The sequence below is a fragment of the Bos indicus genome, chromosome 6, assembly GCF_029378745.1.
Source record: "Bos indicus isolate NIAB-ARS_2022 breed Sahiwal x Tharparkar chromosome 6, NIAB-ARS_B.indTharparkar_mat_pri_1.0, whole genome shotgun sequence".
NCBI classification, from domain to species: domain Eukaryota; kingdom Metazoa; phylum Chordata; class Mammalia; order Artiodactyla; family Bovidae; genus Bos; species Bos indicus.
In genome coordinates, this window is record NC_091765.1 from 116,186,451 (window position 1) to 116,203,044 (window position 16,594).

Consider the following 16,594-nt stretch of genomic DNA (forward strand, 5'->3'; position numbering starts at 1 on the left):
CAAAAAAAAAGTCCTGTTTGGTTAGGGAAAGCAAGGCCTGATGGTTCCCCACTACACAGTCTATACCTTAGAAAAAAGCTATTAATGCCTTTCTTACTAGTGATTTAACTGAATACTATAGAAGAAAGTGCAGTTCAAAGTCCAATCTGTTACACTAAGTGAATAAAATCTGACACAAAGGCCCGACATGAATGATTCTGTTCATAAAAAACATCCAGAACTGGCAGTGCCCTAGAGACAGAAGCAGATCGGGGGTTGCCAGGGCTGGGGGAGGCAGAGGGGGCGGGGACTGACTGCTGTAGAGACGGCTTTCTTTCTGGGTGACGCAATGTCCCAGAAATGAGACAGGAGCGATGGTTGCAGACCTTATGATCGTACGAAAAACCACTACCCCCCCAGCACTGCCGACCCCCCCAGCGCTGCCGCCTGCCGGGCGCCAGCCATCCCAGCTCGGGCTCTGAGCCCCGTAGCAGCCTCTCAGCTGATCTGATTGCTTCCAACCAGCTTCCATTCCTTCCACAGCCTCTCTCACGCCTACTCCCTTGTCCACCTGGGTGGCCTTTATCGTTAAAGCTTTTAATGAGGTAATTGCAGATTCATGTGCTATCATAAGAAATAAACGAAATTCAGGGTACAGTTCCCCCAGTTTCCCCCAAGGGGAACATTTTCCAAAGCAATCACAGCCAGAACAGTGCTACGGAACAGTGCCACTGACCTTCAGATTTCCGGTTTTACTCGTCTGTGTGAATCTATGTGGCTCTACACAGCTTCTCAGATGTGTACATTTTCGTGTCTCTGCCACCGGTCATGAGAGGGGACACTCCCATCGCCATGGGGATCCCTGAACTGCCCTTCAGAACCACGCCCACTCCCTCGCCCTCTGCCCTCCCCTCCCCCTGGCAACCACTCATCTGTTCTCCACTCCTACAACTGTGTCATTTCAAAGACTTCATAGAAGTAGAACCAGACAGTACATAGGGCTGCCCTGGTGGCTGAGCTGGTGAAGAATCCGCCTGCAATGCGGGAGACCTGGGTTCCATCCCTGGGTTGGGAAGACCCCCTGGAGAAGGGAAAGGCTACCCACTCCAGTATTCTGAGCTGGAGAATCCCACGGACAGTACAGTCCACGGGGTCGCAAAGAGTCGGACACGACTGAGCGACTGACGCTTCCACTTCCCAAACAGTGTGTCACCTTTGGGGAATGGCTGTTTCCACTAGCACAATCTCCTTAAGAGTCACCTTAGCGGCTGCGTGTGTTATCAGGAGCTTGTTCCTTTTCCTACTGCTCAGCAGTCTAACCAATCACCTGTTGAAAGACATCTAACTGGACTCTAGTTTGGAGCTACTATGAGTAAAGCTGCTACAAACACTTGTGTACAGATTCACATAAACATACGTTCCCACTTCTCTGGGATAAACCTCCAGGAGTGCTACAGCCAGATCATGTAGTAATTGAGAGTTCGGTTCTGTAAGAAACTGCCATAAACAGAGCAGCTCTCTCCTTTCGAAGTCCCGCCAGCGATGATGAAGTGACCCAGTTTCTTTCGCACCAGCATCTGGCGTTGGCTGAGCATCACAAATTACATCACTTGTTTGACAACACAAGTGTGCATCTGGGCAGGGGAATATCCAAAGTCCTCAGACTGGGGCACGAGGCCGTCCAGGGCTGCCCCTCACCTCCCCTCCTGGCCTCCTCACGCTCCTCCTTCAGACACCCACGCGGCCCGCTCACTCCCTCCGCTTCAGAGGCGCCTTCTCAGTGGGCCTCACACCCTAAACCATACCCCATAGCACCACCCTCCCGAATTCTGTTTCATTTTTCTCCACAGGATTTATCACCAGCCCTTGTTCACCGCTGTAACCCAAGGGCAGAGGGCCCTGGCACACGGCAGGCACCTGGCCGAAAGCAGTTCTTCCGGGTCACCCGTCCAGGCCCCACTTAAGGCCCCGTTCCCAGCAGCCGGGGCTCTTAATGCCACCACAGCTCCTTTGGCAGTGTTACAACCTACTTAGAGCCACACAAACGCTCCACGGCCTAGGACAGAGAAACAACATCGCCTCAGCCACAGCTGCATCGTGAGCGCCTCAAGTCTTCCCTCCCAAATGCAGACGGCATTGCTACATTCAGTTCAGTTCAGTTGCTCAGTCGTGTCCAACTCTTTGTGACGCCATGAACCGCAGCACTCCAGGCCTCCCTGTCCATCACCAACGCCCAGAGTCCACCCAAACCCATGCCCATTGAGTCGGTGATGCCATCCAACCATCTCATCCTCTGTCATCCCTTTCTCCTCCTGCCTTCAATCTTTCCCAGCATCAGGGTCTTTTCCAATGAGTCAGCTCTTCGCATCAGGTGGCCAAAATATTGGAGTTTCAGCCTCAGCATCAGTCCTTCCAATGAACACCCAGGACTGATCTCCTTTAGGATGGACTGGTTGGATCTCCTCGCAGTCCAAGGGACTCTCAAGAGTTTTCTCCAACACCACAATTCAAAAGCATCAATTCTTCGATGTTCAATTCTTTCTTTATAGTCCAACTCTCACATCCATACACGACCACTGGAAAAACCACAGCCTTGACTAGACAGACTTTGTTGATAAAGTAATGTCTCTGCTTTTCAATATGTTGTCTAGGTTGGTCATAACTTTCCTTCCAAGGAGTAAGTGTCTTTTAATTTCATGGCTGCAATCACCATCTGCAGTGATTTTGGAGCCCAGAAAAATAAAGTCAGCCACTGTTTCCCCATCTATTTCCCATGAAGTGATGGGACCGGACGCCATGATCTTAGTTTTCTGAATGTTGAGCTTTAAGCCAACTTTTTCACTCTCCTCTTTTACTTTCATCAAGAGGCTCTTTAGTTCCTCTTCACTTTCTGCCATAAGGGTGGTGTCATCTGCATATCTGAGGTTATTGATATTTCTCCCGGCAATCTTGATTCCAGCTTGTGCTTCATCCAGCCCAGCATTTCTCATGATGTACTCTGCATGTAAGTTAAATAAGCAGGGTGACAATATACAGCCTTGACGTACTCCTTTTCCTATTTGGAACCAGTCTGTTGTTCCATGTCCAGTTCTAACTGTTGCTTCCTGACCTGCATATAGGTTTCTCAAGAGGCAGGTCAGGTGGTCTGGTATGCCCATCTCTTTCAGAATTTTCCATAGTTTATTGTGATTCACACATATTATAACATCAGAAAGATAGGGCCTGATCATCTACAGCAGAGCTTCTCAAGCCTTACGTGCACAAAAACTGCTCACAAACCTTGTTAAAATGCAGACTCGTGACTCTGCAGGTCTAAGGTTGGGCAGAGATCCTGTACTTCTTATACCCTCCCAAGTGATACCAAATTGCTGGCCCTGAAACCACACGCTGAGCAGCAAGAATCCGTGGCAAGTCTTGTCTGTGGTTTACTGAGTGGCGGGCTCACGTTCAGGGACCAGAGGTAATGGGGTGGGGCCTCTGAATGTGGACGGCTCTGGAAAGACCTCTGCCTTGAAACCTCTGTGAGTCCTCTTTTACAAAGAAATTCCACAGCATTGCATAGCCAGCCAGTAAGAATTATATGTACTGCAACGAAACAACATCTTCAATATATTGCTAAATGAAAAAATATAGTGTGAGCAAAAAAAAAAAAAAAAAAACGACTTGTACATGCACTAAAACGCCAGAGAAAACAAAAGAAGCTTACTTGTTATTCTTAGAGAATAAGGCTAGGACAGCCAGGGAGGAAGTCTTGCTTGTCATCTTCTGTGCTAGCTGAAGATGCTGTTACAATGTAGGCGTACAATTTTTATAATTTTTTAAGCTAGTTAAGAAAAACCAACTGAAGAAGCAATGCTTCCCCAAAGCGGTCTCAGCATATCTGATCCGGGGTGGGGGGCAAACCAGAGCCTGCCTGTCCTGGACAGTCTAAGAAGTGTTCTTACACTTTTTAATGGTTGACAAAAAAAAAAAAAAAAAAACCACATCAAAGAGTAGTCTTCTATGACATGGGAAAGTTACACACAAAATTCAAAGTTCCACGTCATTAACAAACTTTCCCTGGCACAGAGGCGCACTTGCTCTTTTGCCTGCAGCATCAGGCTGCTCTGACCCACAGTGGCAGAGCCGAACGGCAGCTAGAGGTGTGCTCACAAAGCCTGAAACACTGACTGTCTGACCACGTGCACAAAGCGTGGGCCAGTGTTCAGGAACCAGAAGACTTCATGTTGATGAGACGCCGATACTCTCCGAGTTGATCCAGGCAATCCCCATCAGAGAATCCTGGCTGGCTTCCTCACTGAAACGGACAATCTGCTCTTATAGTTTAAATGGAAATGCAAGGGGCCCAGAGTAGCCAAAACTATCTTGAGAAGGAATAAAGTTGAGGACTCACACTTCACTTGAAATTGGGATAAAAATTAACAGAAATCAAGACTGTATGGGGCGGGGGGGGGACACCTTCCCTGGAGGTCCAGTGGTTAAAAATCTGCCTTGTAACGCAAAGGACACCAGTTCAATCCCTGGCTTGGGAAGATCCCACACACCTTGGAGCAACTAAGCCCATGGACCACAACCACTAAAGCCCGTACACCGCAAGTAAGCATAGGCCCCACTCACTGCAACTGGAGAAAAGCCCGGATGCAGCAACAAAGACCCACCACGGCCAAAAATAAATGAATCTTAAAAATATTTTTTAGAAAAGACTGTCTAGGGGGAACTTCCCTGGCGGTCCAGTGGTTGGACTCCACTCTTTCCACCGTCGTGGGCCTGGGTTCTGTCCCTGGTCAGGGAACTGAGACCCCACAAGCCGTGCAGTGCAGGGAAAAAAAGTGAAGAGACAACCCAAGAGAGGGAGCATAATTTCACAAACTGTGTATCTGATAAGGGTCTAGTACCAAGAATATTATGAAGAACTGTCACAATTCAACAATAAAAAGACAATAATTCAACTTAAAAAATGGGAAAGAATGAGAACAGGGACTTACAAGTACAAAAAACAAAGCTGGGCACCAATCACTGTGGAACTTCCTCACACGGACGTCTTTTTGTCTCATAATAAATTCTGACCTGTTTACGTAACTGCAGAAGAGTTCTCTGCTATTTGCAGTTGCATGGAACCCTGAACGATAACACCAACTATGGCTAGACCATGCTCAGCAGAGAAGAACAAGTCCTGTTGGTTTCACCTCCAAAATTCAGCCACTTCCCAGCTTGCCGCTGCCGACAGAACTCACCATCATCTCGCACCTGATCACGCCACCAACTTCCTAACTGGCTTCCTGCTGCTGCCCAGGCTGTCCGTCAACTCGGCTCTCAGCCAGTATTCATTTTAAAACGGAACTCAAATCCTTCCCACCTCACTTAGAATAAATGTCACTGTCTTTATTCCATCTGGAAGGGATTACTGATCTGGCGAGGCACTCTCTCTCTCGGACCTCAGCTCCCACGAAGTCTCCTCTCCCGAATTCAACAGGCCACACCCACCACCTCGAGAGTCCTCTTCGGGAGTCTGGACCTGCTCCCTGGGCCTGGTCTTTACTCAAAAGCCACCGACTCATTGGCCTTCCCTGGACATCCTATCTGAAAACCGTCACTGCCTCCCTTCCCCGCTTTGCTGCCATTCCTCCTCCACTTGCCGCTAACATGCTGTGTGTTTAACTTAGGCACCCTGTTTACAGTCTGTGCCCCTCACTAAAATGTAAGCTTCATGAGGGCAGAGCTTTATCTGTTCAAGGCCGTAGCACTGCACCTATTTAGGATACTGGCTGGCACTCGTTAGACGTTCAGCAAATAATTAAGTCAGGGAAAATCTAGGAGGGAATATGAAGGAGAGTGAAAAAGTGCCAAAGGCCAATGCCAACTGCCTCATAATTGCAGTGAGGACCCTGCCGAGCTCTGGCACTCCCCTGCACGCCAGCCTTCTAGAGACTGCAGCCAGCACCTCGCAGAACCCTGCATACCATACGCTGAGCCCAGAGCAGGCACGCAGATCCTTAATCGGAGCCCACACTCAGCTGGTGACACTACAGTTCCACAGGCAGCAAGAACCATAAAAACAGAACAGTTACTTTCTCATTGCTTTTGGCCAATCTTATTTTGGGGAAGGGATTTTTCAGCTTAAACATATGAAGAGACATGTTAAGATCCAAATTTGTAAGCAGGGAGTTTGTTACTCAAAATCAATGAATATTTGCTTTCTCAACAGCAAAGTACATAAAAATACATTTATGTATTTTATAACTATAATTAAGCCAAATGCAGTTGATTTCAGAGCATGCTAAGAACCTTTCAAAGTTGCTATTCTGAAGTATTTTTGTTTTTAAAAATTTTAAAGTCTATCCATATATATATACACACACAAGTAATACCAGGTGGGATACACAAGGAAGAAGTGTAACAGTGCTTGCCTCTGGGAACGCAGTTAGGTACTCAGGAGAAAGGAACGGGAGAGACATGTTAATTACCTGTCTGAGATTTTGGAATTTGTATCATGTTAATGTATTGTTTATGCAAAGATGACAGACTACATTTTAAAAATAAGTCAATCATACATTTCCTTACAATAAAGTAATGAAACATCTACTTTGTCAAGCTGGCTTAAGAAAGAAACCTCTTCACATCCGTATTTTGAAGAAGACACCATATTCAGGTTCTGTCAAAACAGCATAAGAAACAGAACACATGATTTTAGACTGACCAAGTGCTAGAACAGCAGACAGGGATGGCAATAAGACCTTCCTTCCCAACCAGAGCCCTGCCTAGTGCTTCCTGTTTGTACACAAGATCCAAGAGATGCCAAGATGCGTGAACTTCTCTGACTTCTACCTCCACAGAGAAGAACTACGCTAAGTCTGGAATGGGTCATGGTTATAAGTTATTTGCTGCAGAGAAAAGTCAAGTTGTTAGATTTTCTTTTTTCTCAAAGTATCCAAACAGGTTTTTCACCTTTTAGCAGAAAAAGCGCTTTACTGTTACATTTTAACAGATAAGCCAAAATGACTCTCCAAATACTCATTTCCTGATTAAACCTCGAGACACAGCAAGGAATTATGTCAGAAACAAAGATGAAAACATGACTAAAAATGAATCCACCTTAACATTAAGGTGAACTTCTTCAAGGGGCTGCTTCCCGAAAACTGCCCTCATTAAATGCCCTCTTGTACAAATCCAGATGAGAAATAAAATGCCCGCACATGAAAGAAAGACCTGAAGGGCACACCCTAACCTCTGCGGAAGACCCAAGACTTCAGGGGAAAGCACTCGGGCTCTGTAAGAAGGTGACATCAAATGGCCTCTCTTCTTCTGTTTCGAAAATTTCCCTAGCACAAGCACCGAACAGTACCAGGATGTCTGCGACAGGAGACTGTCCGGAGACACCCATCCAGGTTCTGGCCAGCGAGACTGCGATGCACGTGAGACGCACATCACTCGCCCCGGCGATTAACCTCTCCCTTAGCAAGCCGCGATTTATTTCCAATTGCAAACAATAAACTTCAATCCACTCTTCCCAGTATTGAAGTCCGTGTTACTGTTTCTCGTACGTTAATATCAACCATCTAGGCTAAGTTCACACTTACGGGGCGACCACCGCTCATTTAAGGGGCCTGCAGACCGACTAGAACTGAGACAAGCCGGTCTCTTCCCGACACTTCATTCTTCTGCTGCGACCCCCTAACTAAACGAAAAGCCCTGAGGCTGCGAGAAGACGGGCCCGACTGACTCCCAGGCTGTTTAAAGGGGGCCCCGCCAGAGACTCCCCATTGGACCGCGCGCGCTCCCCCGCCCTCCAGTCCGACGTCCCCAGGCATGAGGTCACCACTGTCCCCGCATCACTCTGGCTCCAAATTCCCGGCTCCTCGCGGAGCGCCCAGACGCACCCCTGCTCCCCTCAGAGCAGGAGGAGGGGGGGCGGTTGGACGCGGCCTCGGCGCGGCCGAGTCCTGCTCACAACGCAACCCCGGTTCCTCCCCAAAGTGGGCAGCCGGGCGGGCAGAGGGCCGGGGCCGCCTCCGTGCCTCAGCGGGAGGCTGGCGAAGGCCGGGGAGGGCTGGGGCCGAGCTGCGGCGGGTCAGCACTCACGGTCGGTGCAGCGGCTCCTCGGCCGCGGCAGGGCCAAGCGGCGGCGGCGGCGGGGGCGGCTGAGGCGGCGGCTGCGCCTGCGGCGGCGGCTGAGGGGGTTGAGGCGGCTGAGGCGGCGGCGGAGGCTGCTGCTGCTGCTGCTGCTGCTGCTGGAAGGATTTGAGGGACTCGAAGGCCTTCATCAGCTTTTCCAGGGTCGCCATGGCGGCCTGCCGCCCCGCGGGGACAGCGCCCGGAGCCCTCGGGCTGGCTCGCGGCTCCGCTCAGCAGCGCGGCAATGAATGAGGCTCGAGGCCGAGGGCAGGAACGGAACCCAGGCGCTCGGCCATCTTGGGTCTGTCCCGGCAGCCCCCTCGGCCTTACGCCCCGCGACGCTCCGCCGTCGGGCGGGGCGGGGCCAAGCCGACGGGATTGACAGCCGAAGGCGGAAGCCTCCACCAATGGCCAGACGTGGCGCCCGCGCGGCTCTCCGCGCCCGCCGTCTCGCCTCCTGGAGCCGCCGAGGCCACGAACGTCGGTGCGCTCCTCCCAGGAGAGAACGAGGGGCGCGGCCCGGAGGGGGCGGGGCGCGGCGTGGAGGAGCGGGGCGACAGGGCGGGGCGCGGCGGGGCGCGGCGGTTGTGAGCCTCCGCCTCGCTGACGAAGAACCCGCTGGGAGAGCAGCCCCCGGATGACGCTCGCGGGTGGCAGAGCAGGCCGGCCACGAGCTCGGAGCCGGAGACCCTGCGAGGGAGCCTGCCCACTCAGCGTCCCGGGCGGAGGGAGAGCTCACGGGACAGCCCTGCAGAGGAGGGAGGGGGGAGAGGTGCGCCCCGGCGGAGCCAGGGCACTCTCAGGTGGAGCCCAGGTGTGGTCCCCGGAGGAGAGCACATCCCTGGAGGGTCACTGCGCAGCCCGAGGAAGAACCAAGGGGCCTGGGGCTGGCACGGCTGGTCAGAACCTGCCTGGTCTGCGCCTGCTGCCCCGAGAGTCCGTGGCTGGTATAGCGAGAAGCAGCTTTGGCCCCAGAGGTCCCCCACCGGCAGGACCGCCAGACCCAGGAGGAGGGTGTCCCGCTCCTCGGCCGAGGCCGGCTGCGTGGGCCGGCCCGGGGCTCCAGAGCCTCACCACCTGGAGGGGGGCCCTGAGCAAGCAGAGGAGTGGCACGTGGGTGACCCCCAGGAGAAGTCCCCTGTTCTGGGCCACAAGCCACATCTCCACCTGATTTCAGAGCCTGTTTTCCCAAAGCAGCCAGGTGAGTGGAAACCCAGCACTGCCACAGGAAACCTTGTCCCCAGGGGAACGGGAACGGCCCCCTTCAGGGCAAGGACCTCAGAGAAACATGCCGCCAGCCTTGGGGTCCCGGTCCCCTGATGGTATGTATATAATAACAGCCCTTGTCCACAGGACCGGCACAGTGGCTGGGCTCCAGGCGGTCAGATACTGTGGTTGGCAGCACCCTGAGTGTGGGCTGTCACTGGTGGCTTGCTTCTGATTAAAGTTTACGTATTAAGGTCCGACAAAAAAAGCTAAACACAAAGTTCTCTGTGCTGTCTGCCTTACCCATTAACCAGACCTCCTCAAAGACAGGAGAGCCGCCTGGCCTGCAGAGATCAACCTTCCTTCCTTCTGACCTAGCAGTGCAATTTCTTACAAGATTAGCATTCTTTCCCAGCTCTGTAGGGGGTCGTAATGACTTACTGCTCAGTTTGTAGTTTTCCTGTATCCTTAGTGAACTTCGATGCATGATCCTTTGTCTCAAAACTGTATAGGATTGTGCCTTGGGCTTTTAACAGGCTCTCTCAAAGCTTCTGAGAGTTTGTCTCCTGAGTTATAATCTTCACTTTATTTTTTTTCAAGTTAAAAAAAAATGTTAATTGAAGGATTATTGCTTTACAGAATTGTGTTGTTTTCTGTCAGACCTCAACATGAATTAGCCATAGGTATACATATATCCCCTAGCTTGAATAAAATTCTTTTTAAACTTAATTGAATTTTCACTGACACCTCTAACAGTGTGATGGGCAAAGGTGGTGTCCCTGGATTTGCCTTACAGAGGACTGAGCCTTCCCTCCAGCTGGTGGTCCATACCCTCAGCTTGCACATGTTCTTGAAGCCTGCTGCCATGGTGGAAGGCCCAGGTGGCCAGCAGCCCAGACAGGACTAAATCCTGCCAGCATCACAGGAGCTTAGAGGCAGATCCCTGCCCCGTCCAGCTCTCAGGTGAGGCAGATGGTACTCGAAGGCAGGCTTTCAGACCAGGGAGTGAAGGACCTCGTTAAGCTGTGCCCAGAGTCCTGACCACGACAACTATGACATCCTACGTGGTTGAGCCACCATGTAACTGGCAACAGACAAGTGTATTCGTTTGCTGGGGCTGCTATAACAAAGCCCCACAGACTGGGAGGCTCCAACAGCAGGAATTTACCTTCTCACTGTCCTGGAGGAGGCTGAACTCCAAGGTGTGAGCAGGCTAGCTCCTTCAAGGCCTCTCTCCTTGCTGTGTAGATGGCCGTCTTCTCCCTGCGTCCTCACGTGTTCTTCCTTCTATGCGTTGTTGTTTTTATTGTTTAGTCGCTGAGTCCTGTCCGACTCTTTTGAGACTTCACAAACCGTAGCCCAGCAGGCTCCTCTGTCCATGGGATTTTCCAAGCAAGAATACTGGAGTAGGCTGCCATTTCCTTCTCCAGGGGATCTTCCCGACTTAAGCATCAAACCTATGTCTCCTGCATTGGCAGATTCTTTACGGCTGAGTCACCTGGGAAGCCCCCTTTCATGGTGTCTGGATCCTAATCCTCTTTTCTTGTAAAGACAATGGTCATTATTGGATTAGGGCCCACCATCACGACCTCATTTTATCTTGCTGCTGCTGCTGCTGCTGCTAACTCGCTTCAGTCGCGTCCGACTCTGTTCGACCCCATAGACGGCATCCCACCAGGCTCCTCCATCCATGGGAGGACTCTTGCATTTTCCAGGCAAGAGTACTGGAGTGGGGTGCCATCGCCTTCTCTGCATTTTATCTTAATCACACCATTAAAGACCCTTTTTCCAGCTACAGTCACATTCTGAGGTTCTGGGGGTTAGGACACAATGTGTGAATTTCCAGGGGACACAACTCAGCCTCTGCAGAGGCTCCCCTGCTGGTCCAGGGGCCTTCACCTTCCAATGCATGGGGTGTGGGTTTGACCCCTGGTCTGGAAACTAAGATCCCACCTGCCTCATGGCCAAAAACCAGAACATAAACAACAGAACCAATGTTGTATTAACAAATTGAGTAAAGATATTAAAGCTGGTCCACATCCAAAAAAAAAAAAATCTCACCCGCCGAGAATTTACTATAATCCTGATAAGAAATCTTACTGGAAAGCCTGTTAAAAGGAACTGTCAAGAAGGCAGATTTTTTTTTTTTAAACCAGGGGAAAGTGTGGCATAGTCCCAGAGTAATCAAAGATGACACAGCTGGGGAGGCAATTTGGCCTGTTGTCGCCAAAGCCTGAGAGCTGGACCATAAAAGTGGCTGAGAGCAAAACAACTGATGCTTTCAAACTGTGCTGCTGGAGAAGACTCTTGAGAGTCCCTCGGACTGCAAGGAGATCAAACCAGTCCATCCTCAAGGAAATCAGTCCTGAATATTCATTGGAAGGACTGATGCTGAAGCTGAAGCTCCAATACTTTGGCTACCTGATGTGAAGAGCTGACTCACTGGAAAAGGCCCTGATGCTGGGAAAGACTGAGGACAGGAGAAGGGGGTGACAGAGGATGAGGTGGTTGGATGGCATCACCAACTCAGGAGACATGAATTTCAGGAAACTCTGGGAGATAGTGAAGGACTGGGAAGCCTGGCGTGCTGCAGAGCATGGGGTCGCAAAAAGTTGGACACGACTTAGCAACTGAAAAGCAATTCCAAAGCCTTAAGATGGACAATGCCTCTGAACAGCAAATATACTCCGAGTAATTTATCCTCAAAAGAGAATCACAGATGTGTCAGGATGGTCACTTATTATAGCAACATTTAGGACAAAAAAAGAAGCAAATGCAGGACAGAAAGAGATTGGCTGACTTAAGCAAAACATATCCATATGACAAAACTGCAGTTGTCCAGATCTTGCTTTAGAAGAGCATTCCTGGCACAGAAAGGTGTGCAGTGTACTAGCAGGTTACGCTCCTGTGCATAGCGTGATCCCCCTCCCCCCCTTTTTAAAGAAAAGCAACACACACGTACATAGACAGAGACCTGATTGGGGACTTCCCTGGTGGTCCAGTGGCTGACACTCGGTGCTCCCAGTGTAGGGAGGCTGGGTTCAATCCGTGGCCAGGAAACTAGAACCACAACGAAAGGTTCCACGTGCCACAACGAAGAACCAGAGCAGCCAAATAAATAATGTTGTTTTTTTTTTAAAAAAAGAAAAAAAGAGAGCTGATCACCAAGTCCGTAACAGTGACTCCAAGCATGGCAATTACAGGAGATCTATATCTTAATGTAGCTGCATTTCTGTATTCTTCAAATCTTTAGCAATGAGTGTGTACTACTCAGGGGAAGTGAAGTGAAGTCGCTCAGTCGTGTCCAACTCTTTGTGACCCCATGGACTATAGCCTACCGGGCTCCTCCGTCCATGGGATTTTCCAGGCAAGAGTACTGGAGTCGGGTGTCATTTCCTTCTCCAGGGGATCTTCCCGACCCAGGGATCAAACTCGGGTCTCCCGCATTGTAGGCAGACACTTTACCCTCTGAGCCACCAGGGAAATTCAGGGGAAAAACCATGTAAAAGAGGTGGTTTGGGTGAAGAACTGAAAACGAAAGGGTACCAACACACTTGTGACCGATTCTGCCCAGGAAAAAAAGGAGAAGTAAACAAGCCCAACACTTCCCCACAAATGGGGTACACTTCAGCTGGGGGGCTGGCACCTGCCGGAATTGCAAAACCAGGGAGCAGCTCACTGTGGGTGGGGCCTTGGGCCAGAAAAGGAAACCGTGAAGCAGAGTCAGGACTTCGGGGAGCGAGCGGACTGGCAGCTCCTGATGGCGCCTTAGTGGTCCCCCACCCATCTCCCCCCAGCCCAGGGGCTCCTCTCCCACTTTAGAGAGTATTATTGCCACGTATTTTAATTCTATGTAAATACACACGTTGCAAAAGACACGGACATGGTCACTGCCGTCTGAACAGTCAGCTCGTGTTTACACTGGCTGCCAGATGTGCCACTTTCATCACTCTTCACTCCTGCTGGCATCTCTGGGCTTCTACCGCAGGGTCGCTTTCTTCTTGTGCTCAGTGGGCTCACCCGTGTCTGACTCTTTGCAACCCCATGAACTGTAGCCTGCCAGACTCCTCCGTCCATGGGAATCGCCCAGGCAAGGATACTGGAGTGGCTTGTCATTTCCTTCTCCACGGGATCTTCCCGACCCAGGGATCGAAACTGCATCTCCTACGTTGCAGGAGGATTTGTAACCACTGAGCCACCAGGGAAGCCCCCTCGAATTTATCTTTTGAAAGTATGCTGTGTCGTGTCCAGTTCTAGTTTCCCACCAGAACTGTTAAGCTTTGCAAGTTTCCCCCTTGAACGTAGTAAGCACACTTGTCTGAGCGTCTTGGACTTCCCGGGTGGCGCAGTGGATAAGAACCTGCCTGCCAGTGCAGGGGACGGGGGTTCCAGCCGAAGCATCTAGAGCCTGTGCTCCCCAGCAAGGAGAAGCCCTCCTCTCGCTGCAACTAGAGAGAAGCTGGAGCAAAGCAACAAAGACCCAGAGCAGCCATAAATAATTAAAAAAAAATTTTTTTAAGAGTCTGTGTCTCATATATTTCCATTATCTAGAGCCTGCAAGGGAATGTTTTTCTTGTTTGTAATGTCTGCTGAGTTCGTTCTTTTGCCTCACCTCATGTCGTGCTTATCTTTGATTACATCCTGGACGTTGTATCTGAAAACCATTACAGAAGTGATTTGTGGCCTAGGGTGCTCTCTTCCTCCAGGCAAGGTTTCTGTTTGCGATGCTCGTCTCCTTGGGGCATCAGAAGCCCTTGGCCGTCTTGGTCCACGCCCCGCTTTTGGAGTCCTCTGGACCACCCATTTCAGCGGGCTGGGTTACTTCCAGGTCACCCTGGCCCTGAGGTGGAGAGTGAACTGGCTGGGACCCCGATCTCGGCATGCCCTGGACCAGGCTTTTGTTCTCCGAGCCCCGGATTAGTTCGGCCTTTCAGGAGTCTCAGGGCTCCCAACGCCCTGAACAGGAGCAGCCCTGGTGTCTGGCTCACCTCCCCAGGTCCCCCTTGCCCTGGCTTTCAGTTGCTCACTCTCCCGACATGTGTTCGTCAGGAGGGTAGTGCACCCTTGCTGTACAGGCAAGTTCCTCCTGTAAATGTGAAATAGGATGCTCCTGAGGGTGGTCATCTTTCTGCTATTCTTTTTATCATGAGTGCCTCTGTGGCGTAAACCCTCCTCCAGTAAGATGCTGTCTGTGGGTAATAAATGTATTTTATGATGCTAAAGAAGTATTGACTGATTTATAGTTGACCCTTGAAAAACCATAGGGCTTCCCTGGTAGCTCGCTGGTAAAGAATCCACCTGCAATGCAGGAGACCCCGGGTTGATTCCTGGGTCAGGAAGGTCTCCTGGGGAAGGGCTACACTACCCACTCCAGCATTCGTGGGCTTCCCTGGTGGCTCAGCTGGTAAAGAATCCGCCTGCAATGTGGGAGACCTGGGTTTGATCCCTGGGTTGGGAAGATCCCCTGGAGAAGGGAATGGCTACCCACTCCAGTATTCTGGCCTGGAGAATTCCATGGACTGTATGGTCCATGGGGTCACAAAGAGTTGGACACAACTGAGCAACTTTCACTTGAAAAAACATGGTTTTGAAATACATACGTCCACTTATATGTGGATTTTTTGCAATAAATACTACAGCATATCCATGGATATGAAACCACAAACATAGATCAGAGGACTATAAAATTATATGCAAATTTTCAACCCCACCCAGTGTTGCGAAAAGGTCAACTCCATTTTATCAACTATACAAACGTGGGTTGAATTTGGTCAAATGCCTTTATGAAAATTACCTATTTTTCCTTTGGATCTATTAACATGATTTATTATGTTACTGGATGTCCTGATATTGAATCATCCATATCTTATTAAAATAAACCCAGCATTTTGATGTGGTACTTTATAATGTGCTGCCGGATTCTGTTTGATAATATTTTAAGGCTAATAAATATTCTGTTCCATAATATTTTAAGGATAATGTGCTTAGTTGCTCAGTCGTGTCCAACTCTTTGTGACGCCATGGACTGTATGCAGCCTGCCAGGCTCCTCTGTCCATGGGGATTCTCCAGACAAGAATACTGGAGTGGGTTGCCATGCCCTCCTCCAGGAGATCTTCCCAACCCAAGGATCAAACTAAGGTCTCCCACACTTCAGGCGGATTCTTTACCATCCGAGCCACCAGGGAAGCCCTCTAAGGATAAGATTCTGGTAATATTTTAATGACTTTGTATTAATAAAAGACAGTGGTATAGACTTTCCATGTAAGGTCTTTGGTAAGATTTGGGTGTCAATTTATACTTGCTTTATAAAAAGGAGTGGGAAGTTTTCTTCTTCTTCTATGTATTCTCTGGAACATTTAAAAGCCATTGACATTTATCTGCTCCTCAAAGGTTTGCTAACATTCCCTGTTAGATCATCTGAATCTGGTGATTTTCTGAAGGATAGCACTTTGGCAACTTCATTTCTTATCCTGAAATTTGTCTAGATTTTCTATTCTACTTATGGTTAATTTTGGTAAATTATGTTTTCCTAGAAATGCATTTCATCCAGGTTTTATGTTTATTTTCGTAAAACTGTACATAGTATTCTGTATCTTTTCTCACCTCTCTGATTTACTCCTCTTGTAACTTTGTGTATTTGTATTTTCCCCTTTTGTTTTTCTTGATTAGGTTAGATATTGATTTATTTATTTTATTGATTTTTGAGAAAAAGTGTTTTATCATTTAAGCTGTAGTTTTTCTTTTATAGCTATTACTTTCTTTCTTATTTTCTGCTTTTCCTGAATGTATTTTTCAATCCTTTTGAGTCAGAGGCCAAATCCATCTATTGGGGCACTTAGCTTTGCTGATATTAAGAGCTGTACATCTCCTCCTGGAGCACTGCACTTTAGGTTTATCCCACATCAGGCACGCGGGTCTTGTTCTCATTTCTCGAGGCTCTGCAGCTTTGCGTTACATCACCTCCTTAGCCCAGAGGACTTCGTAGAGGTTATTAGCCAGGGCCTTTTTGTTTTCCGATTTTGTTATTAATTTGTAGGTTTATTGCATTTGTAATCACATACTCTACTATACTTAAATCTTTTCAAATTTTTTGTTAGGATTTCCTTTCCCCCTTTTTTTAATGAGGATTTTCCAGACCAAGTCCCTGCTATTTGGTTCAACTCTCCGAGGTCTGGACCTTGGATCCCACACAGCAGGTAGCAAGAGCTTCCCAGCGAGCCAGAGAACAGTGAGGGTGACTGACCATGAACCCAGGGCCACCGGCAGGGTCACCGGACCCAGGAGGCTCCCACCTCC

General features: G+C 49.5%; 1 protein-coding gene across 3 annotated transcripts in view; it reads right to left on the reverse strand.

Annotated features, from left to right (window-relative positions):
• Positions 1–8,417, reverse strand: part of HTT (huntingtin) — a 125,501-nt gene extending 117,084 nt beyond the window's left edge. For 2 of the 3 annotated variants that reach the window (XM_070790927.1, XM_019963246.2), the window contains exon 1: positions 8,059–8,415. In XM_070790927.1, the coding sequence (XP_070647028.1) occupies positions 8,059–8,261 (203 nt within the window). In that variant the 5' untranslated portion in view covers positions 8,262–8,415. Of the gene's footprint in view, positions 1–8,058 lie in introns of all 3 variants that reach the window. The other variant, XR_011567014.1, reaches the window with a different exon arrangement.
• Between the last annotated feature and the right edge of the window lie 8,177 nt (positions 8,418–16,594).